Source organism: Canis lupus, chromosome 34 (genome assembly GCF_003254725.2).
Source record: "Canis lupus dingo isolate Sandy chromosome 34, ASM325472v2, whole genome shotgun sequence".
Lineage (NCBI taxonomy): Eukaryota > Metazoa > Chordata > Mammalia > Carnivora > Canidae > Canis > Canis lupus.
Window position 1 is genome coordinate 939,577 of NC_064276.1, and position 22,965 is coordinate 962,541.

The window sequence follows — 22,965 nt, forward strand, 5'->3', positions numbered from 1 at the left end:
ATACTTCAGCTCCTGAAAGCAAAATAAAAGCCTTTTAGAAAAATTAGGGAAGTAATTGTATAACACCTATTTGAGTTTATTAATTATGCTCTTTGAGATTCAGTTATCATCATATAAAGAGAAAATCAACATTGCAATTTGAAAGAGTCTACTTTAGAAACTATGAGGAAGGTGTGATAATTATTTCCCGTGGTGGACACTCACTTATATTTGGAGGTGCTACTGAATATACTGAAAATATTTTAGGCCTCATGTTACCGTGTTTGAATTGTAACATTTTTGCATTAGTTCATACAATATGCTTTTTTGGTTTTGAGCATCTACTGCTTGTTAGGACCATACAAGAGGTGCTCCTGTAAAGGTATGGCTCTGACTTCAACACTTGTTTCCACAAATGTCAAGTTTTTTAAAAATTAATACAAAATCTAGCTGTGAGTCCATCTGCCTCTAACATGCTGGCATTGAACCTGACCTTTAGTCACTTTGTGGCTCCTTTCCCCTAATGAACTCCATGAGAGTCCAGGGGGCTTACAGAGGACTTACAGAGGATGAGTAGGCGAAGGGCCTTGAATCCAGTTCATCACAGTCGGACCCCTAATCTCATGAACCAGGTCTGTGCTGTCCCCTGAAGGAGTGTATGCCCTGTTCTTCTCTACAGGGCAGTGCCTTCATGGGGGTCCACTTCCCTCGTCCTTCTGGACAGCTAGTTACGCTCTTGGGAACACTACAGAGAGTGGGCCGGGGCACTGCTCCAGGAACCCAGGGAAGTCTGCTCACTGCCCTAGCCAGGCTTAGAGGGTAGAGCTGCTCCTGGCTCCTGCACTCTCAGAAATTTCCTCTCCCTTCCTGCTACTCACATCCCCTAAAGAAGTGTGAGCTAACCCCCCCCCCCCAAAAAAAAAAAAAAAAGCCAGAGAGGAGGGCCCTGGCCATTTTCTTATTTGGCCAATTGAGAGTGGAGATGGGGAATTTTGGGAAGAAAACTTAATCTTAAAAATGTCTTTTACATGAAAAGTTTGTTTCAAAGGTAGGCAGAAATAAATGATTTATAATATCATTTTTCCCAGCTGGCATTTTTCTCCTTGGGGAGAAACAAACAAATAAATAAATATGGGCAATATAGATGTAGGAGTATACCTCTGCTGGGCTTTTAGGTTTCCTTCACTAAGCCTAGGGGGAAAGGAAAATAGAATCCCAGAGAACAAACTATAATAAATATCTTGCTTTTGAAAAACACGGTATTGTGTTATAATTACAAAAGCAGTTCGTGTTCCTTAGGGAATCCTGGAAATGAACACTAAAAATATTTGCTCTTTATCATCTGAACATCTATCTGAACATTTTCCTTGATTTATGTATATTTGAAAATATGTGTAAAGTATAACATTTGAATATATAATATAACTTAATACATACTGTTTTAAATTGAATTTTCAACTTAGTAATATATTATGAATATCTTTCTTGGTTATAAAAATTTTTACAAGACAATTTTTAATGGTTTCAGAGTATTCTTATTCACTGGTATGCCATAATTTGTTTAAATATTTCTCTAGTATTAGACATTTAGCAGATATAACATAATTATGCATTATGTGTAACATATACATATGTTATAAATGAACCTCCTGTGACTGGTCCTTTGCTAAATCTTTATCTGTCCCCACTATTATTTCATACATATAAGATTCTACAAGTAGCATTGGCAGTTGTCTTAAAGATAAAGAAGATTATTAGTTTTTAAGAATGGAACATTGAGTAGTAACAGTGTATGGAAGCCTGGTTCAAGGTCTTTTACTGACACACAGAGCACCAGAGAGGGACCAGCTGAGACAGGTGTCACTGGGATTTGTGAGAAAGCCTCAGAACAGAACAAACGGAAGATAATCTAAAGCTTCACCTAAAGTAAAAGGAGATGTGGATTTAGATAAAGCATTAATGATGCTAGAACTTTAACATGAGAAAGAATCCTGATTTTCTTTTTTTTATATAACAAATTTATTTTTTATTGATGTTCAATTTGCCAACATACATAATAACACCCAGTGCTCATCACGACAAGTGCCCCCCTCAGTGCCTGTCACCCATTCACCCCCACCCCCCCGCCCTCCTCCCCTTCCACCACCCCTAGTTCATTCCCAGAGTTAGGAGTCTTTATGTTCTGTCTCCCTTTCTGATATTTCCCACACATTTCTTCTCCCTTCCCTTATGTTCCCTTTCACTATTATTCATATTCCCCAAATGAATGAGAACATGTAATGTTTGTCCTTTTCCGACTGACTTACTTCATTCGGCATAATACCCTCCAGTTCCATCCACGTTGAAGCAAATGGTGGGTATTTGTCATTTCTAATAGCTGATAATATTCCATGGTATACATAAACCACATCTTCTTTATCCATTCATCTTTCGATGGACACCGAGGCTCCTTCCACAGTTTGGCTATTGTGGACATTGCTGCTAGAAACATCGGGATGCAGGTGTCCCGGCATTTCACTGCATCTGTAACTTTGGGATAAATCCCCAACAGTGTGATTGCTGGGTCGTAGGGCAGGTCTATTTTTAACTCTTTGAGGAACCTCCACACAGTTTTCCAGAGTGGCTGCACCAGTTCACAACAGTGCAAGAGGGTTCCCCTTTCTCCACATCCTCTCCAACATTTGAAGTTTCCTGACTTGTTAATGTTCCCGATTCTGAATGGTGTGAGGTGGTATCTCATTGTGGTTTTGATTTGTATTTCCCTGATGGCAAGTGATGCAGAGCATTTTCTCATGTGCATGTTGGCCATGTCTATGTCTTCCTCTGTGAGATTTCTGTTCATGTCTTTTGCCCATTTCATGATTGGATTGTTTGTTTCTTTGGTGTTGAGTTTAAGAAGTTCTTTATAGATCTTGGAAACTAGCCCTTTATCTGATATGTCATTTGCAAATATCTTCTCCCATTCTGTAGGTTGTCTTTGAGTTTTGTTGACTGTATCCTTTGCTGTGCAAAAGCTTCTTATCTTGATGAAGTCCCAATAGTTCATTTTTGCTTTTGTTTCTTTTGCCTTCGTGGATGTATCTTGCAAGAAGTTACTGTGGCCAAATTCAAAAAAGGTGTTGCCTGTGTTCTCCTCTAGGATTTTGATGGAATCTTGTCTCACATTTAGATCTTTCATCCATTTTGAGTTTATCTTTGTGTATGGTGCAAGAGAGTGGTCTAGTTTCATTCTTCTGCATGTGGATGTCCAATTTTCCCAGCACCATTTATTGAAGAGACTGTCTTTCTTCCAGTGGAGAGTCTTTCCTCCTTTATCGAATATTAGTTGACCATAAAGTTCAGGGTCCACTTCTGGGTTCTCTATTCTGTTCCATTGATCTATGTGTCTGATTTTGTGTCAGTACCACACTGTCTTGATGACCACAGCTTTGTAGTACAACCTGAAATCTGGCATTGTGATTCCCCCAGGTGTGGTTTTCTTTTTTAAAATTCCCCTGGCTATTCAGGGTCTTTTCTGATTCCACACAAACCTTAAAATAATTAGTTCTGACTCTCTGAAGAAAGTCCATGGTATTTTGATAGAGATTGCATTAAACGTGTATATTACCCTGGGTAACATTGACATTTTCACAATATTAATGCTGCCAATCCATGAGCATGGAATATTTTTCCATCTCTTTGTGTCTTCCTCAATTTCTTTCAGAAGTGTTCTATAGTTTTTAGGGTATAGATCCTTTACCTCTTTGGTTAGGTTTATTCCTAGGTATCTTATGCTTTTGGGTGCAATTGTAAATGGGATTGACTCCTTAATTCCTCTTTTTTCAGTCTCATTGTTAGTGTATAGAAATGCCAATGATTTCTGGGCATTGATTTTGTATCCTGCCACGCTACCAAATTGGTGTATGAGTTCTAGCAATCTTGGGGTGGAGGCTTTTGGGTTTTCTATGTAGAGTATCATGTCATCGGCGAAGAGGGAGAGTTTGACTTCTACTTTGCCAATTTGAATGCCTTTAATGTCTTTTTGTTGTCTGATTGCTGAGGCTAGGACTTCCAGTACTATATTGAATAGCAGTGGTGAGAGTGGACATCCCTGTCTTGTTCCTGATCTTAGGGGAAAGGCTCCCAGTGCTTCCCCATTGAGAATGATATTTGCTGTGGGCTTTTCGTAGATGGCTTTTAAGATGTTGAGGAATGTTCCCTCTATCCCTACACTCTGAAGAGTTTTGATCAGGAATGGATGCTGTATTTTGTCAAATGCTTTCTCTGCATTAATGAGAGGATCATATGGTTCTTGGTTTTTCTCTTGCTGATATGATGAATCACATTGATTGTTTTACGGGTGTTGAACCAGCCTTGTGTCCCGGGGATAAATCCTACTTGGTCATGATGAATAATTTTCTTAATGTATTGTTGGATCCTATTGGCCAGTATCTTGTTGAGAATTTTTGCATCCATGTTCATCAGGGATATTGGTCTATAATTCTCCTTTTTGGTTGGGTCTTTGTCTGGTTTTGGAATTAAGGTGATGCTGGTCTCATAGAACGAATTTGGAAGTACTCCATCTCTTTCTATCTTTCCAAACAAGCTTTAGGAGAATAGGTATGGTTTCTTCTTTAAACGTTTGATAGAATTCCCCTGGGAAGCCATCTGGCCCTGGACTCTTGTGTCTTGGGAAGTTTTGGATGACTGCTTCGATTTCCTCCCTGGTTATTGGCCTGTTCAGGTTTTCTATTTCTTTCAGTTCTGGTTTTGGTAGTTTGTGGCTTTCCAGGAATGCGTCCATTTTTTCTAGATTGCCTAATTTATTGGCGTATAGCTGCTCATAATATGTTTTTAAAATCGTTTGTATTTCCTTGGTATTGGTAGGGATCTCTCCTTTCTCATTCATGATTTTATTAATTTGAGTCTTCTCTCTCTTCTTTTTAATAAGGGTGGCTAATGGTTTATCTATCTTATTAATTCTTTCAAAGAATTAACTCCTGGTTTTGTTGATCTGTTCCAGAGTTCTTCTGGTCTCGATTTTGTTGAGTTCTGCTCGATTCTTTATTAACTCTCTTCTTCTGCAGGGTGTAGGATCTATTTGCTGTTTTTTCTCTAGCTCCTTTATGTGTAAGGTTAGCTTTTGTATTTGAGTTCTTTCCAGTTTTTGAATGGATGCTTGTATTGCGATGTATTTCCATCTTAGGACTGCTTTTGCTGCATCCCAAAGATTTTGAACGGTTGTATCTTCATTCTTATTAGTTTCCATGAATCTTTTTAATTCTTCTCTAATTTCCTGGTTGACCCATTCATCTTTTAGAAGCATGGTCCATAACCTCCACATGTTTGAGGTCCTTCCAAACTTCTTGTTGTGATTTAGTTCTAATTTCAAGGCATTATGGTCTGAGAATATGCAGGGGACGATCCCAGTCTTTTGGTATTGGTTCAGACCTGATTTGTGACCCAGTATATGGTCTATTCTGGAGAAAGTTCCATGTGCACTTGAGAAAAATGTGTATTCAGTTGAGTTTGAATGTAAATTCTGTAGATATCTGTGAAATCCATCTGGTCCAGTGTATCATTTAAAGCTCTCGTTTCTTTGGAGATGTTGTGCTTAGAAGACCGATCGAGGATAGAAAGAGTTAGTTTGAAGTCACCAAGTATAAGTGTATTATTATCTCAGTATTTCTTCACTTTGGTTATTAATTGATATATTTGGCAGCTCCCACATTCGGGGCATATATATTGAGGATTGTTAAGTCCTCTTGTTGGATAGATCCTTTAAGTATGATATAGTGTCCCTCTTCATCTCTCACTACAGTCTTCGGGTAAATTTTAGTTTATCTGATATAAGGATGGCTACCCCTGCTTTCTTTTGAGGACAATTTGAATGGTAAATGGTTTTCCAACCTTTTATTTTCAGGCTGTAGGTGTCCTTCTGTCTAAAATGAGTCTCTTGCAGACAGCAAATAGGTGGGTCCTGCTTTTTTATCCAAGTCTGAAACCCTACGCCTTTTGATGGGGTCATTAAGCCAGTTCACGTTCAGAGTTACTATTGAAAGATATGAGTTTAGTGGCATGATGATATCTATTCAGTCCTTGTTTGTGGATTGTTCCACTGGACTTCTTCTTAAAGGGGAATTTTAAGAGTCCCCCTTAAAATTTCTTGCAGATCTGGTTTGGAGGTCACATATTCTTTCAGTTCCTGCCTGTCTTGGAAGCTCTTTATCTCTCCTTCCATTCTGAATGAGAGCCTTGCTGGATAAAGTATTCTTGATTGCATGTTCTTCTCATTTAGGACCTTGAATATATCCTGCCAGCCCTTTCTGGCCTGCCAGGTCTCTGTGGAGAGGTCTGCTGTTACCCTAATACTCCTCCCCATAAGAGTCAGGGATTTCTTATCTCTTTCTGCTTTAAGGATCTTCTCTTTATCTTTGGAATTTGCAAGCTTAACTATTAAATGTTGAGGTGTTGAACGGTTTTTATTGATTTTAGGGGCAGATTTCTCTATTTCCTGGATCTGAATGCCTGTTTCCCATCCCAGATTAGGAAAGTTTGCAGCTATGATTTGTTCAAGTACATATTCTGGACCTCTGTCCCTTTTAGTGCCCTCGGGAACCGCAATTAAATGTAGGTTTTTCTTCCTCAGGCTGTTGTTTATTTCCCTTAATCTATCTTCATGGTCTTCTAATTGTTTGTCTCTTTTTTCCTCAGTTTTCCTCTTTGCCATCAACTTGTCTTCTATGTCACTCACTCGTTCTTCCACCTCGTTAACCCTAGTCATTAGGACTTCTAGTTTGGATTGCATCTCATTCGATTGATTTTTTTTATTTATTTTTTTTATTTATTTATGATAGTCACACAAAGAGAGAGAGAGAGAGGCAGAGACATAGGCAGATGGAGAAGCAGGCTCCATGCACGGGGAGCCCGATGTGGGATTCGATCATGGGTCACCAGGATCGCGCCCTGGTCCAAAGGCAGGCGCTAAACCGCTGCGCCACTTAGGGTTCCCTCATTCAATTGATTTTTAATTTCTGCCTGATTAGATCTAAATTCTGCAGTCATGAAGTCTCTTGAGTCCTTTATGCTTTTTTCTAGAGCCACCAGTAGTTGTATAATAGTGCTTCTGAATTGGCTTTCTGACATTGAATTGTAATCCAGATTTTGTAACTCTGTGGGAGAGAGGACTGTTTCTGATTCTTTCTTTTGAGGTGAAGTTTTCCTTATAGTCATTTTGCTCAGTGCTGAGTGGCCAAAAACAAGTTGTATTGGGAAAAGGAGAAAAAGAGAGGAGAGAAAGAAGGAAAGAAAAGAGAAATAGAAAAAAGAAAAAAGGAAGAAAAAAGAAAAAAAAAGAAAAAGAAAGAAAGGGAAAAAAAGGTGGGGAAAGCAAACAAATCAAAAAGCAAAAAACAAAAAAACAAAACAAAAAAAAACAAAACAAAAAACAACAACAAAAACAACCAAAAAAACAACACAGGGGAGTATCTTCTGATTCTGTATACTGTAAGTCCCTTGACTTTCCCTGGAACTTGTCATCTAGCTGGTGTTCTGGGGGAGGGGCCTGTTGTGCTGATTCTCAGGTGTTAGCGCTTGGGGGAGCTGCTCTGCCCCTGCCTGGTGCCGGGCTCAGTGGGGGCTGTTTACCCCGTGAGTCCCCAGGAGGAACAACCGCAGTGGCGGGGCCAGCTCTGCAGCCCTGGAGTCAGCTCCTGCAGTAGCTCCAGAGCTCTCCGTCTGCAGGGCCTGGAGGCTCCGGGGCGGGGCAGCTGATCTGCTCAGCTCGGGGCAGGAGCGTCCTCGCTGTCCTGGGTCCTCCCGGCCTCTGCCTGTCCCGGGGGAGGCCGGATCCTGGGCTGTGTCCAGGCGCCCTGTGCTCCGGAGCCTGCACTGTTCGATTCGCTCCCGCCCCGCAGCCCCCTCCGTGGAGCCAGCACCCGAGCCCCCCCGAGCTGCTCCCCCCCCAGCCCCCTCCGCGGAGCCTCTTCCTCTGCCTGAGCCCCCCCGAGCTGCTCCCGCCCCGCAGCCCCCTCCGCGGAGCCCCCCGAGCCCCCCGAGCTGCTCCCCCACCCCCGCAGCCCCCTCCGCGGAGCCTCTTCCTCCGCCCTCCCCCCTCCGAGCTGCTCCGGGTCCCGCCGCCCGCGCTGCAGCCCTTAGGGAGCTCGGCGCACTCTCCCGGGGCGCAGGTGTCTGTTAGTGTCCCCGGGAGCCCGAGGGCATCCCTGCCCTCCTGGGGTCCTGCTCCAACGCCCCGCGAGCCCCTTTCCGCCCGGGAAGGTCGGTGCAGCTTCTGCTCCTCCGGGACGGGGCTCTCCTGTCCTGGGGACACTCGCCCCGGCCTCAGCCCGGCTCCTCACGGGGCCCCTCCCCCTTGGAGGCCTTTTGTTTCTTTATTTCTTTTTCCCCGTCTTCCTACCTTGATAGAAGCTCAAACTCTTCTCACTGTAGCATTCCAGCTGGTCTCTCTTTAAATCTCAGGCCGAATTCATAGATTTTCAGGGCGATTTGACGGTTATCTAGGTAATTTGGTGGGGACAGGTGACTTGGGGACCCTACTCTTCTGCCGTCTTGCCCCTCCTGAATCATGATTTTCAAGTAAGGATATGTATTGTATTACTTTTTCTGTGTATATTAGTAATATGTTTGTATTTTATTTCTATTTTTCCTTATAGGAAAGTCATAAATGCAGATTTCTATTATCTCTTAATTATTAACACCTGGGGAGAGTGTGACCTGTTGGCTCAGGACCCCACATGAAGGTTTAAGAGATGGGCTTTGACACAGGCACACAGAAATTAAATCTTAGGCTTCCTGTGAGATAAATGGCTCCTAGGTCTCAGAAGGGCAGATAATATATAATGGTTTAAAATTATATTCTTCAGCTGGAGGCTGTATTTTTCTGAACAGAAGTTTTCTTTTGATTTTGGCCCTTTTTTAGACCTTGCTTGAAGATGCGGAGCGGTGCAGACGGAAGATGCAGACCGCCTCCACACTGATCGGTGGCTTGGCAGGAGAGAAAGAAAGATGGACAGAACAAAGTAAAGAGTTTGCCGCACAAATAAAAAGACTTGTAGGTGTGTAGGTACCTTTATTAGTCAGATTGTGTGTTGACAATGTTAGGGAATTTAGCAAACTGAAACTTTTATTAGAATACAAACCAACTCTCTAGTCCTTCAAATTCCTTTGTGTGTGTGTGTGTGTCAAGATATTTCAGATGGATAAATATTGGTCTGGCGTCTATGTAGCCCTTATTAGATATATTAATGAGCTATCAGGTCACTTTTGAATTCTCCTATTAGAGAATGGTTATGTTGATCAACATCACTGGAAATGGAAGCTCTGTCTTCTTAGGTTTTGCATCTCTTAAGTTCAATGTTATACTCTCACATCCAACCAGAGTCAAAATAACCTAGTGGTTGACTACTAGCAGGTATTACTTGGTGGACCATTTGGACCCTATTTAACAATGGACTGCTATTTTTTCACCAAGACACAGCAACATGTAGTTGCAGTTTGGTTTTTGGAAATTAGTTTAAAAGAGTGGTTGCCTTTAAAAAATGCTTAATATCCTGCACAATTACAAGGCTGATTATAAAGTATTTCAGTGGTGTTTGTTTTCTGTTTTAGGGGATGTATTGTTGGCTACAGCTTTTCTATCTTATTCTGGTCCATTTAACCAAGAGTTTCGCAACCTGATGCTATATGACTGGCAGAAGGAAATGAAAGTCAGGGAAATCCCATTTGGAAACAATCTAAATCTCAATGAGATGTTGATTGATGCTCCCACTATTAGTGAATGGAACCTCCAAGGTCTGCCAAATGATGACCTGTCCATTCAGAATGGAATTATTGTTACAAAGGCATCTCGCTTTCCTTTGTTAATTGATCCACAGACTCAAGGGAAGATCTGGATTAAAAATAAAGAAAGCCAGAATGAACTGCAGGTAATTTGTGTTTGAACATTATGCTACTGGTCAAGTTTTATTGCCCCAGATGAACAAGAGTCCAAGAATAAAGAAATATTTGAAAATTATAGAGATTGTAATCTTAGAGCAGTAATAGATGAAATCCTAAATTCTAATATTAAAATCTTTTCTAAAAATTGCATTTACGTTCATATGGATCTCTACTAATGCTGTCTTTTGAAGGTTTCAGATTTTCCTCTGTTAGAGCCTAAATCCCTTCTTGATGAACAGAGCAGGGTCAAGTTGTATGACAGTAAGTGTATAGCCCTTTACAAGGACACTTCATGGTTATTCCATTATTATTTATCGCAAAAGTGGTGGTGATGAGAAGATAAGTTGCCCTGGGGAATAATAGTCAGCTAAGGAAAAGGATGGAAACAGTTTAAGCTTTCTGCACAATCTCACCAAGTATGGGTTTTAAATAAAGGTCTCTAAAGATCTCCGTATTTGTGTCCTGTGACAGAATGCTCAGGCACCATTTAATGTTGTTATCTCTGTGCATTGCATCATGATATTGTCAACAGCAACCTTTGGATCTTGTTTCTAGATCACATCTCTAAATCACAAGTATTTCAGAAACCACCTGGAGGACAGTCTTTCTCTTGGAAGGCCCTTACTTATTGAAGATGTTGGGGAGGAACTAGATCCAGCACTGGATAATGTTTTGGAGAGGAACTTCATTAAGACTGGGTCTACCTTTAAGGTAGGTTAAACCTATTGATAATAATGTGCAGAACCACCAGGCCAGATAAATGTCACATAGATGAGATTTTCTCACTAGGCAGCAACTGAAATTCGAGTCAGTGGCAAGAGGCATTTGTTTTTCTCTTCTCTACTTCCTGAGTTGGGATTAAAGTTTTCAAGAGCAGACCTTTTAGAAATATCTACTTCTCTTGTGTGATGGAGTCTGACTCCATTTTGATGATTTACTGTGGACATCTTTCAAAACCCATCATGATCCTCCCCTCTTCTGTCCCAAATCTGGGCAAGCTGATAAGAAAACCTGGATCTCTCTCTTTTGGCATTGGTGGGATATTCAAACCACACAATCCTCTGTTCATGCCCTGTGTGGAAATCTTTATCTTAGCCCTCATCACTATAAAACCCTAAAATAGCTGCTTTTCCCTATTGTCTCAGTCAATTTTTGGGACCTGGTCAGAGGCCTACTTTAATCTCAAAAGAAATCTCATTATGTGAATAATAAGCCTTTTCATACCCTTTTGGTGCATGTGTGATGCCATCAGTCTTGACCTCTGCACCAAATTTTGGTTGGGTAATCCATCTCACTTCTGTGGTATGATTGCACCAATTTTGGTGTTAAATTCTACATTTGTGGTATATAGTGGCATACATTGAACTTCTTCCCTCTCTTCCTTCCTACCCATCTCCCTTCCTTTCATCCTAGTGGTTTTGAAGCCATTTGAACACCTGATGACCACTTCTTTTTCAGTTATACAAAGATCTCCAGTTATATAATTACTTAAAGCAATGCTTGATCCTGTGCAAAGGACACAGTAGGGTGTATGTTGTTTTATTACTTTTATTTTGTTTTTTTTTGTTTTGTTTTGTTTTGTTTTTTGTTTTATTACTTTTAACATTATTTTCATAATAAAGGTGAAAGTCGGTGATAAGGAAGTAGATGTGATGGATGGCTTCAGACTCTACATCACCACGAAGCTGCCCAATCCAGTTTATACACCTGAAATAAGTGCTCGGACCTCTATCATTGACTTCACTGTCACCATGAAAGGTCTGGAAGATCAGTTACTGGGGAGAGTCATCCTCACAGAGAAAAATGTAAGTGAAGTGTGACTACCTCCTTTTCTGCATTGTGTTGCAATTCTTTCATTGATGAAAATAATATGATAAAAGTTGTAATAGAATTGAAGTCCCTCTTTAAACGGAAGTGTAAGATGAAGTGAGGAGCACTTTAAGCCCCTTTGAAAAGACTGAACAGCCTTGAAAAGCCAATATGGATCCCAGGTAGGGCTTCTTCTTACTCTCTGGAAAAGTACCTTGTGTGTCTTGAGAAAATTATTCCTTAACTGTTGCCTCATGATCAGAATCCATTCCAGGCTCATGGTAGATAATTCTTAGAAAAAGTATGGCCATAGGAACATGACCATCACACTCTTATGATATTAGAGGGTCCTCTTACCCTGAACCACATTATTATACAACATGTAATCTGTATTTTCTTTCCTCTAACGCAAGGTCTCATGCAAGAAATGAGCTGTTGGCTTTAATTTTGATGGATTTTCATTGTTTATTTCCTGTTAGCAGCCTTTTCTCTTGTAGTATCTCATCTTTCCACCATAGTCCGAACTTTTCTCACATTGCTGAATCATCTTAGCCTGGGTGTGACAAGTGGGTCTAAGTTAATCTCTGATACTTTCTGGAAGTTAAGTAACCCATTTGAAAAGAGCCTACAGATTGAAAAAAAAAAAGTGTTCCTTTGACTTCTGGGATAATATAGTCTTTCTGACTCTGATCTCTTCTTAGGTGATTATTATATAGACTACATCAATATAAAATGTTATTGAACCAAGGATGGGTATTGGAAGCAGGAAGGACCCCAACAGTAAGAAGTTAGTATTGGAAAACATCTAATTCCCTTACACATGGAGCTGAAACAAAGGGTGAGCCTCTACAGTCAGGATGAATTAAATCTTGACTGGGCTGTCAATTCTCCTTGAGAGATGTGGCTCGGAATAGTAACTTATGATGCCAGGGAAAGGCCATTCTTCTTTGAATCCATAAATTGACCAGCTGTCCCGTGTCTTGGAGATATGGGCAGTGAGGAGCCTTGTTAACACATGAGGTCTGGTCTCACGAGTGCTTAGCTGTACAGCCTGCTGGACTCTCAGGTTTGTTTGCTTTCAAAAATGAATAGAAACCTCAGAGCATAAGAATGCAGGGAAGGCAGATTTATAATGGATTTTATACTTTTCTGTGTGCTCCAAAGCAGTAGTTTTATTTATTTATTTATTTATTTATTTAGAAATTTCTTCGTATTGGAGTTCAATTTGCCAACATATAGCATATCACCCCGTGCTCATCCCGTCAAGTGCCCCCCTCAGTGCCCGTCACCCAGTCACCCCAACCCCCCACCAACCTCCCGCTAACCCTTGTTCATTTCCCAGAGTTAGGAGTCTTTCATGTTCTGTCTCCCTTTCTGATATTTCCCACTCATTTTTTCTCCTTTCCCCTTTATTCCCTTTCACTATTTTTTATATTCCCCAAATGAATGAGACCATATAATGTTTGTCCTTCTCTGATTGACTTATTTCACTCAGCATAATACCCTCTAGTTCCATCCACGTTGAAGCAAATGGTGGGTATTTGTCGTTTCTAATGGCTGAGTAATATTCCACTGTATACATAAACCACATCTTCTTTATCCATTCATCTTTCGTTGGACACCGAGGCTCCTTCCACAGTTTGGCTATTGTGGACATTGCTGCTGTGAACATTGGGGTGCAGGTGTCCCGGCGTTTCATTGCATCTGTATCTTTGAGGTAAATCCCCAGCAGTGCAGTTGCTGGGTCGTAGGGCAGATCTATTTTGAACTCTTTGAGGAACCTCCACACAGTTTTCCAGAGTGGCTGCACCAGTTCACATTCCCACCAACAGTGCAAGAGGGTTTCTCTTTCTCCACATCCTCTCCAACATTTGTTGTTTCCTGTCTTGTTAATTTTCATCATTCTCACTGGTGTGAGGTGGTATCTCATTGTGATTTGGATTTGTATTTCCCTGATGGCCAATGATGCATAGCATTTTCTCATGTGCTTGTTAGCCATGCCTATGTCTTCCTCTGTGAGATTTCTGTTCATGTCTTTTGCCCATTTCATGATTGGATTGGTTGTGTCTTTGCTGTTGAGTTTCATAAGTTCTTTATTGATCTTGGATACTAGCCCTTTATCTGATAAGTCATTTGCAAATATCTTCTCCCGTTCTGTAGGTTGTCTTTTAGTTTTGTTAACTGTTTCTTTTGCTGTGCAGAAGCTTCTTATCTTGATGAAGTCCCAATAGTTCATTTTTGCTTTTGTTTCTCTTGCCTTCATTGATGTATCTTGCAAGAAGTTGCTGTGGCCAAGTCCAAGATGGCTAGAACTCATACAGCAATTCGGCAGTGTGGTAGGATACAAAATCAATGCCCAGAAGCCAGCGGCTTTTCTATACACTAACAATGAGACTGAAGAAAGAGAAATTAAGGAGTCAATCCCATTTACAATTGCACCCAAAAGCATAAGATACCTAGGAATAAACCTAACCAAAGAGGTAAAGGATCTATACCCTAATAAGTACAGAACACTTCTGAAAGAAATTGAGGAAGATGCAAAGAGATGGAAAAATATTCTATGCTCATGGATTGGAAAAATTAATATTGTGAAAATGTCAATGTTACCCAGGGCAGTTTACACATTTAATGCAATCCCTATCAAAATACCATGGACTTTCTTCAGAGAGGTGGAGCAAATCATCTTAAGATTTGTGTGGAATCAGAAAAGACCCTGATTAGCCAGGGGAATATTAAAAAAGAAAACCATATCTGGTGACATCACAATGCCAGATTTCAGGTTGTACTACAAAGCTGTGGTCATCAAGACAGTGTGGTACTGGCACAAAAACAGACACATAGATCAGTGGAACAGAATAGAGAATCCAGAAGTGGACTCTCAACTTTAGTCAACTAATATTCGACAAAGCAGGAAAGACTCTCCACTGGAAGAAAGACAGTCTCTTCAACAAATGGTGCTGGGAAAATTGGACATCTGCATGCAGAAGAATGAAACTGGACCATTCTCTTACACCATACACAAAGATAAACTCAAAATGGATGAAAGATCTAAATGTGAGACAAGATTCCATCAAAGCAGTCATTTTAAATGTGTGAGCTGTTCAAGGTGATATGAAGGCCCTATTCAATCGTTAACCTGATGTTCCTGTGAGTAGCTGTAGGCAGCCTGCTGTTGTCACAGAAGTTGAGGTATCAACACTATCTTGACAGTAAACCAGTAGATCTGTAACTATCCTTTTAAAAAAACAAATTTCTTAGGTTCACTCTTACCTTGATCCCAGAGAACAAGACAGAAACTCAAGTGAGTTATATACTATTAGGAAAAAAATACTAATAGAGGTTAGCAGATTCTACTGGCCACACAATACAAGGCCTTAGGGGTCACCTTGTTCAAAATCCCAGGCGAGGGCGCCACTTGGGTGGCTCAGTGGTTGAGCGTCTGCCTTTGGCTCAGGTAGTGATCCTAGGATCCTGGGATAGAGTCCGGCATCAGGCTCCCTGCAGGGGGCCTGTTTCTCTCTCTGTCTGTGTCTCTGACTCTGTGTGTCTTTCATCAGTAAATAAATAAATAAAATCTTGAAAAAAACAAAAAACAAAATCCCAGATGAGCCAACAGGTATGTGATTTCCTTTGGAAGTGGAAGCACCCAAACTCAGTGGAACTGACAGGAGAAATAGTTTAATGAAGACCTTTAAATAGATGTCATTGTCACCAGCTCACTAGTACAGAGAAACAATAAATCTGAATTCTCTTGTTTAATCTTTCTATTTTAATTACCAATGTAAGGTACAGAAGAGAAGGAACATTTGGGAAGGAAAGCCTGGGTGATCCTTTAGAAATGAGAACTCTGAAAGGCTGTCTGTCATCTGTTCCCTCTTACTGATTTCAAAACCATGGTTTCATTTTAGGTACACAGATAATTTTAGTTGTCTTTTGTATCTTTGTGGAATCACTTAATTTTTGATCATTTAATTAATAAATACTATGTTCCCTGAAATTGTCCTGAATCACTATTGTACTTTCTTACTCACTTTGGTGATACTCTTCATATTATTGCAGTTCATGTAAAACATTTACATGGCAGCCTTAGTAAATTGAGTACATGGGACAAATGTTTACCTGTGTGTGTGTGGTGTATGTGTGTTGAGTTAATCCCTTTGATGGGAAAATTGCTTATAGACAAAATGATTTTGATTAATTTTGCTCCTTATTATTATTTCTTATATATTGGGGGACCTAAAGCCATAGTTCAACAGAACCACATTTAAATCAGCCATACAAATGAACATACACCTAAAATTATTCCAAAATATGTTTTCCATTTAAAAATCCTGAATGAAAAGCAAGTAGCGGGGGTACTTGAGTGGCTTAGTTGGTTAAGTGTCTGCCTTTGGCTCAGGTAATGGTACTGGGGTCTTGGGATTGAGCCCCATGTCGGGCTCCCTGCTCAGCTCTCCCTCTGCCACTCCCCCTCCTCATGTCCTCTCTCTCAAGTAAATAAATTCTTTACAAAAGGATAAAAAAAGAAAAGCAAATGATAGTTCTATTTTCCTTCAGGAATAACTTTTTTCCATAATTTTTTCCATAATTCTTATCCCATTGTAGTGTTTGGTCATTTACCTACTATTTAGTATGCAGATTGCTTTCATAATTTCAAATTACTCTGAATTGTACTGTTTATTTTAGGGGATATTATTTTATCAACCTCAAACTTTGGGGAAAATATGCTTCGTAGCCTCATTTTAATCCTTTAGGAATATAGGCAGTTACTTTGATTGACAAATAAATGTATTAGTGTTAACAATGATATTAAATTGACCAAAACTATCTCAGTGATGTTCAAGCATTTTTTTTTTTTTTTTGATGTTCAGGCTTTTACTTGCCATTTTAAAAATCAGGAATTGGTTAATTTGCCCCTTTGTATACATTGTGTTAACTGTTTATTTTGTGAATAACGGTTTTCATAAGCACCATGGGAGCATGATTTTAGTACTGATTCTATAGTTCTCAAGTGGAGATGGGGTTGGAAATGTAGGTTGTAATAAGTCTTGCAAACTACGTTGAGAATTTCAGACCTTTCAAAACAACTGAGAGAGATCCCTGAATGCCTAAGAGCAGGAAAGGGGGTGATGGCAGCGGGGAGTCCATGAAGAATAACTAAAGCCTAAATCAGGGCAGTAGCTATAGGTTTGGAAGATATGGATGGAGGAAAAACTTTTGTGCTGGAAGAATCCATAAGACTGGGTGCAGTTTTTGGATTTGACGGCCACAGGATCGTCCCCTCAGGCATGAAAGCATGCATCCTTAGCCTAAGTGCAAGATTAGAAAGTTCTCCTCTTTTATCCCTTTGCAGCCACTTTATTACACTTTTGTAATGATATGTGAAATTCTAAAGTATGATTTATTTTCTGCCAACCTATAATTTTATTTTTCAAACTGCTTATTTTCCAAATAAGCAATGTAGTGCTTCTGAAAAATCCATGCTTGGAATGAATCAAGGGAGGGGACAAGAGGGGACAGGCATGTTTTGAACAGCTATCATGATTCACTTACTGTTGTAGCTGCTTTACTAGTTATGTCCTGAAAATCACTCTCCAAGCTGTTTTTATATCCACCTCACAGGTAAGGAAACTGAGGCTCATAGAATCATATATAACATATTCCTGTGGTTTTGTGCTCAAGTCAGCTGCATTTAACCCTAGTTTCCCCATATTGTGTTTATACCAAAGTGTGTATCATTCATTAATGCAGCTATGCATAGGTACCTTGATTTAAAAAGCTTTTCAAGCAAACTCATGAATGCATATCCTTCTTTCCAAATATTTAAATACTGTCTAACTCACTATCCTTTCCAGTTTTGATTCTTTTGCTAGCTTCAAAATTATAGCTGCTCATGAAATGATTTGACTTTCACATAACAGTTTGAGTTGGAGCCAGAAGCATTGCCTCTGTGGTCTTAGCCTCTGGGTTTCGGGCTGCCTTTGGCTTGTTCTGGGTCATGGCCATTCTTCCTTCCCCACCCTCACCAATCCCATCTTTTTCTCCTTCTGTACCATGGACTTTCCCTCTCCAAACTACTATGAGGAAGAAGTAGCCAGTAAGGATAATAATCTTCCAAAACCATTCTTTCCCCAGCTATCTATAAAGATCCTTCAGGAAAGACCTAGAACTTCACTTCTCATGGAGAGAACAGCACCTTTCAGGCCAAGAAGAGTTTCTAATTTAAATGTACCTGCCACAGCTGTGCAGGCTGTTTGCCTAATTTTTCGAACACTTGCTTTTCAGAGAATTGGATACTATTTCAACTAGCAAGTTGAAAATAATCACATTCAAACAAGAACAGAGGTCTTATAAACAAGAAACTAAACAAAAAATGTATTTAATCTGAAAGATCTATATGTATCTTCAAATGTATTTTACTATCCTTTCAAATATATTTCTCCTTCAAAACAAGCTTAAATATATCACAAAAGTCACCTAAAATGATTTCACTTTAAGAAAGAAATAGATGCTGGAGGGGATATTGGTAGGATTTTTAGCAAAATTCATGTTCTTCTTCCATCCATTAATTCTCCTCTTCTTATTTTGATGTATTTCCTGCCACCAAGTATGATAACTATAATGCAGTAGCTTGAGAGCAGCCCTATAGGTTAACTTTTTAAGGAATGGCCAAACAATAGTTGTTAATTAAGGAAGAAAATATATTTATGCAAATTAACAGGAATTGGAGAAAGAGAGAACTCATCTCATGGAAGATGTAACTGCAAACAAAAGAAGGATGAAAGAGCTGGAAGATAATTTGCTTTACAGGCTGACGAGTACCCAGGGGTCCCTGGTGGAAGATGAGAGTCTCATTGTTGTGCTGAGTAACACAAAAAAGACCGCAGAAGAGGTGACACAGAAGCTGGAAATTTCAGCTGAGACAGAAATTCAAATTAACTCAGCCCGGGAGGAATACAGACCTGGTGAGTTTGGTAATGAAAGATAAATGTCACAGGAAAATGAAGTGAGAAAAAAACCCTGAAAATCAGAGAAATTGAAAGAAGGAAGGATGTTAATGCAAATGGTTGTACAAAGTGGGATGGCCATTCACATTTTGTGGCATTGCTTTGAGATGAGGAAATTTTATAAGGGTGTAAATGTGTAATGGGTGCTTATAATTCATGTGAGTTGTAATTTCTTTAATGTTCCTGTGAACTTATTTTTAAATTAGAAAGCAGGGAGAATTTTTAAAGAACTTCTGAATGCCACTTTGAAATCTGAGGAATTAGCTGTGTTTGTGGGCTGTTCACTAGTTCTTTATCATTTGGTAACAGTAAGCCAGTTGTCCGTTGGCAATCTGTATTAGGAAGGTAGTTCTTTGGTCTCATGGGAGTCCTTTAGTCATACTCACCAATTTGCAAATCAGTGTTGTTCATTGGTTACAAGAGGGACCTGCTGAAAGAATTCAGTTTCCTTTAGAAATGTATCATTCTTTCTGGAAAAATAATCAAAACAGTATGGTTTGCTGGTAGAGAGTCAGGAACATCATCTTTGCCATGCCTTATTTTGCCAACCTGAGGCCGAGCTTAGTTGAAGCTTCTTCATGGAGCTTAAGAATGAGACCCATAGGGACATCTGGGTGGCTCAGTCAGTTAAGCATCTGCTTTTGGCTCAGGTCATGATTCCAGGGTCCTGGGATTGAGCCCAACATGCAGCTCCCTGCTTGGTGGGGAGCCTGCTTCTCCCTTTGCTTCCCCCTCTGCTCTTGCTCTTTCTCTCTCTCTCAAGTAAATAAATAAAATCTTTAAAAAAGAAGAGAATGAGGTCCTTAAAATGCCTACACAATTTGCTAGGTGTAGCTTCTGCTATCCCATTAATTGCCTTTTCTATTTATGAAAAAATATAGTAAAAAAGTATTTATAAGGATACTGGAAGTTCTCAAATGGAGAATACCACGTGATAAACACAAATAGCAGACTACTTGTACAAAGCTTATAAATAAGAATTAAGTATATATAATGAGCCTTGTTCTAGACTCCTGGGGCTGGTAGATGGTCATTGGTAAATCAAAAATAAAACTTGTTTTCATTTAGAGTATAGGCAGATCTGTGCATGGGTCATTTATTTTCCACCCTCGTAGCACATGCAGCCTTGCTCTTCCTCTTTCAGTGGCAACACGGGGCAGCATACTCTACTTCCTCATCACCGAGATGCGCTTGGTTAACGAAATGTATCAGACTTCGCTCCGCCAGTTTCTTGGCTTGTTTGACCTTTCCTTAGCCAGGTATGTCTGTGCTCAGGAAGCCAAGTTGAATTTTATATATGTGGGCTAGAATAATGACATTATATTTATAACTTCTTTTCTTTTTTCTACTGGGTCTTTTTTTTTTTTTTAATCTAAGTTTAGTGTAATTACCAGTGTGTTAACAAATCATTCTGATTTGTCATTTTATGCTCAGAAACAGCTCTACCAACTATTCATCCATTGATTGATTCCTTTGGTTTCATGTATTTCTGTTAAACAAGAAAAATTCCCAAGACATTGTTGTGAGTGATAATACCCTGCGGGTAAAATTGATTTAGACAACATTGAGGATTTTGTTATGTTATTTTATGTTGAGACAATGCTTGTTATTTTAGATTTAGGATGCTTATTCTTATGTGTAAGAAAGAACTGACCCTCCAAAGTTACCTATTCTGCTTTAAAGACAATTTTTATGGACAACGGAAAAAGGTAGTGAGATAAGCCTAATTTAAATGTTCTCTCCTCCAGATCTGTCAAGAGCCCAATTACAAGCAAGAGGATTGCTAATATCATTGAGCATATGACTTATGAGGTTTATAAGTACACAGCCCGAGGGTTGTATGAGGAGCACAAATTCCTCTTCACCTTGCTACTTACCCTGAAGATCGACATCCAGAGGAACCAAGTCAAGCATGAAGAGTTTCTCACTCTCATTAAAGGTCAGTATAACAATGGAAAGTGTGGTACACAGGTTCAGCTGTAGGAATTACTTGAAGGACCTAGGCAGTATTTTTTCTCTGGCTGTAATAGTTTCCTTGCATTTCATTGAAGATTGCAGACATGTGAAATATTTTATTTGTTCATTTATTGCATGAATATTTATTGAGAGCATACTGTGTGCTAAGGCACAGAGCAGGCACTTGTGGCATATAATAAAACAATAAATAAATTATTTAGTACTTGAGAAGCTAGTGGGTACCCTGGAAAAACAGAGTGGGATAAGGCGGATGGGGAGTTACAGGGTGTGCAGAGTCAGTAGGAGCAGTTAAAACTTTAAAGGGAATATCTAATGGGATATCTAATGAAGGGGGCCTCCCAGAGAGTTGGACAGGTGAGCAAAGGCCTGGAGGGGCTGGGACACCGGCCCTGGGCACACATGGGCGGAGGGGGGCTGTCAAAGGAAGAGGAGATGGTATCTAGTAGGATGCAGGCTGGAGCCATGGGCAGGTGATTGTGCAGCTCAGCTCAGCCTGTGGATATTTATTCTGTATCTATTGAAGCATTGCTCATGGGCAGGGCCCTTGTGCCACTGCACAGTACAGCCCAGAGAAGGCTAGGAAACAATTTTGCTGTCACATTCTTGAATGTCTGGACAAAAAAATATTTAAAGTAATTGTGGAAATGATGCTGAGGTCTAAATGGCTTTATCTACCATACGTTTCTTTTCTTTTTTTTTTTTTTAAGATTTTATTTATTCATGAGAGACACATACAGAGAGAGGCAGAGACACAGGCAGAGGGAGAAGTAGGCTCCATGCAGGGACCCCGATATGGAACTCGATCCCGGGACCCCAGGATCACGTCCTGGGCTGAAGACTGACACTCAACCGCTAAGCCACCCAGGGATTCCCTGGACTGGTTTTTGTGGGCTTTTGGCATTCAACAGTTTTATAATGCTGCTTTATGAAACACAGTGTCAGAGGAAGCTTTGCAAGGCAGTTATGTTGTAAGATTGCTCATTGCTGGTGATGTTGCTGAGAGCTACCCAGTGGGTGAGCTCCTTCTGCAAGGACTTTAAAATCACTTGTTATTTTGTGTTTGGATACCGGCCTTTTAATTTGCTCATCGTTAAGATGGAATGGGATGAGCCCAGATGACTTTCTAAATCTGCTTAAGCTAGACCAGTTTAAAATTGTGTTATCACTTGTATAGATTTTTCATTGTAAAAGCATATCATTTTTACAAGGTATTACGGTAAAAATTCAAACTTACTTTTTCCCAAAGTAAGGCTTTAGAGAATGAAGGGAATAACATAACTCTCAATCACCTCAAGAATTTATTTTGAATTTACCTATTCCAACTGTTCATTCATCAGAAGTACATTTAATCTGGTGCCATACTATCCAAGAATATGTCTGCCCCCAGCCCATTACAATCATTCTCTGTGGGCCATTGTACACTTTGGAGGCAGGCAAGATATTCATAACACATTTACCCTCTACTAAATGATAAATAATGCTTTGGTTGTAAGGAACACCCTTTCCTTCCCATAAATAGCTTCTCCCTAACTCTCTGGTGATTATCTTATTCTTTTGAGTTTGTTGGAAAATGGACAGGTTCCATGGAAATTGGTCTGACATTTTTCAACACAATACCATTGTCCTTAGGTCTTTAGCTTTTCCCTGCCATTAAAGCAATCTGTTTTGATTTGGGGAGTTAATAATCTTTTTGAGATTGCTTCAAGGCCATACTTGCCTTGTTGGAAATATACTAAGATGGATTTGGCAAAAGAGTAATTTAGTGAGGTCCATGGTGCCTAGTTAAAGTAGGGATTGGTTCAGTAATTATCTTGAGTATTATTATTTGTTCATGACCTGCTCTGTTCAAAACAGTATTTTAAAGGTAGCCAAATGAATTGGTTACATCCTTTTAAGAATTATGCTTAGAGCATATTTTCCCTGAAACATTTTAATAGATGGTATTTATTAAACAGTATATTTCATCCTATAAAGACTTTCTAACTCTTTTTTTGACTTAAATTATGATTGTTTACACATTTAGTTTTTCAGAGGTGGGCAACAATAACATGTTAAGGTGTCATTTATTTTATGGTGCTTTGAGAGTTATGTGAGTTATACAAGCTTGAGGTAAATCAGCACCAGCAAGGTAAGAGTCATGACCCAATGGAAATGTTTGCTGTGGTTAGATTGACAAAAAAAATAAGTGATACAGCACAAAATCCTTGGGTGTGCTCAAAATGGTTATAAATAATACACTGTTTATAGAAGAGAACCC

The 22,965-nt window shown here is 39.7% G+C and overlaps 1 protein-coding gene across 1 annotated transcript in view; it reads left to right on the forward strand.

The window, feature by feature from the left end:
- The window catches only part of DNAH5 (dynein axonemal heavy chain 5), a 303,601-nt gene that overhangs the window by 250,458 nt on the left and 30,178 nt on the right, over positions 1-22,965 (forward strand). The window contains exons 62-68 of the mRNA XM_035710321.2: positions 8,897-9,032; positions 9,586-9,902; positions 10,471-10,626; positions 11,538-11,720; positions 18,446-18,689; positions 19,876-19,990; positions 20,480-20,670. Coding sequence (XP_035566214.1) covers positions 8,897-9,032; positions 9,586-9,902; positions 10,471-10,626; positions 11,538-11,720; positions 18,446-18,689; positions 19,876-19,990; positions 20,480-20,670 — 1,342 coding nt within the window. The remainder of the gene's footprint in view (positions 1-8,896; positions 9,033-9,585; positions 9,903-10,470; positions 10,627-11,537; positions 11,721-18,445; positions 18,690-19,875; positions 19,991-20,479; positions 20,671-22,965) is intronic.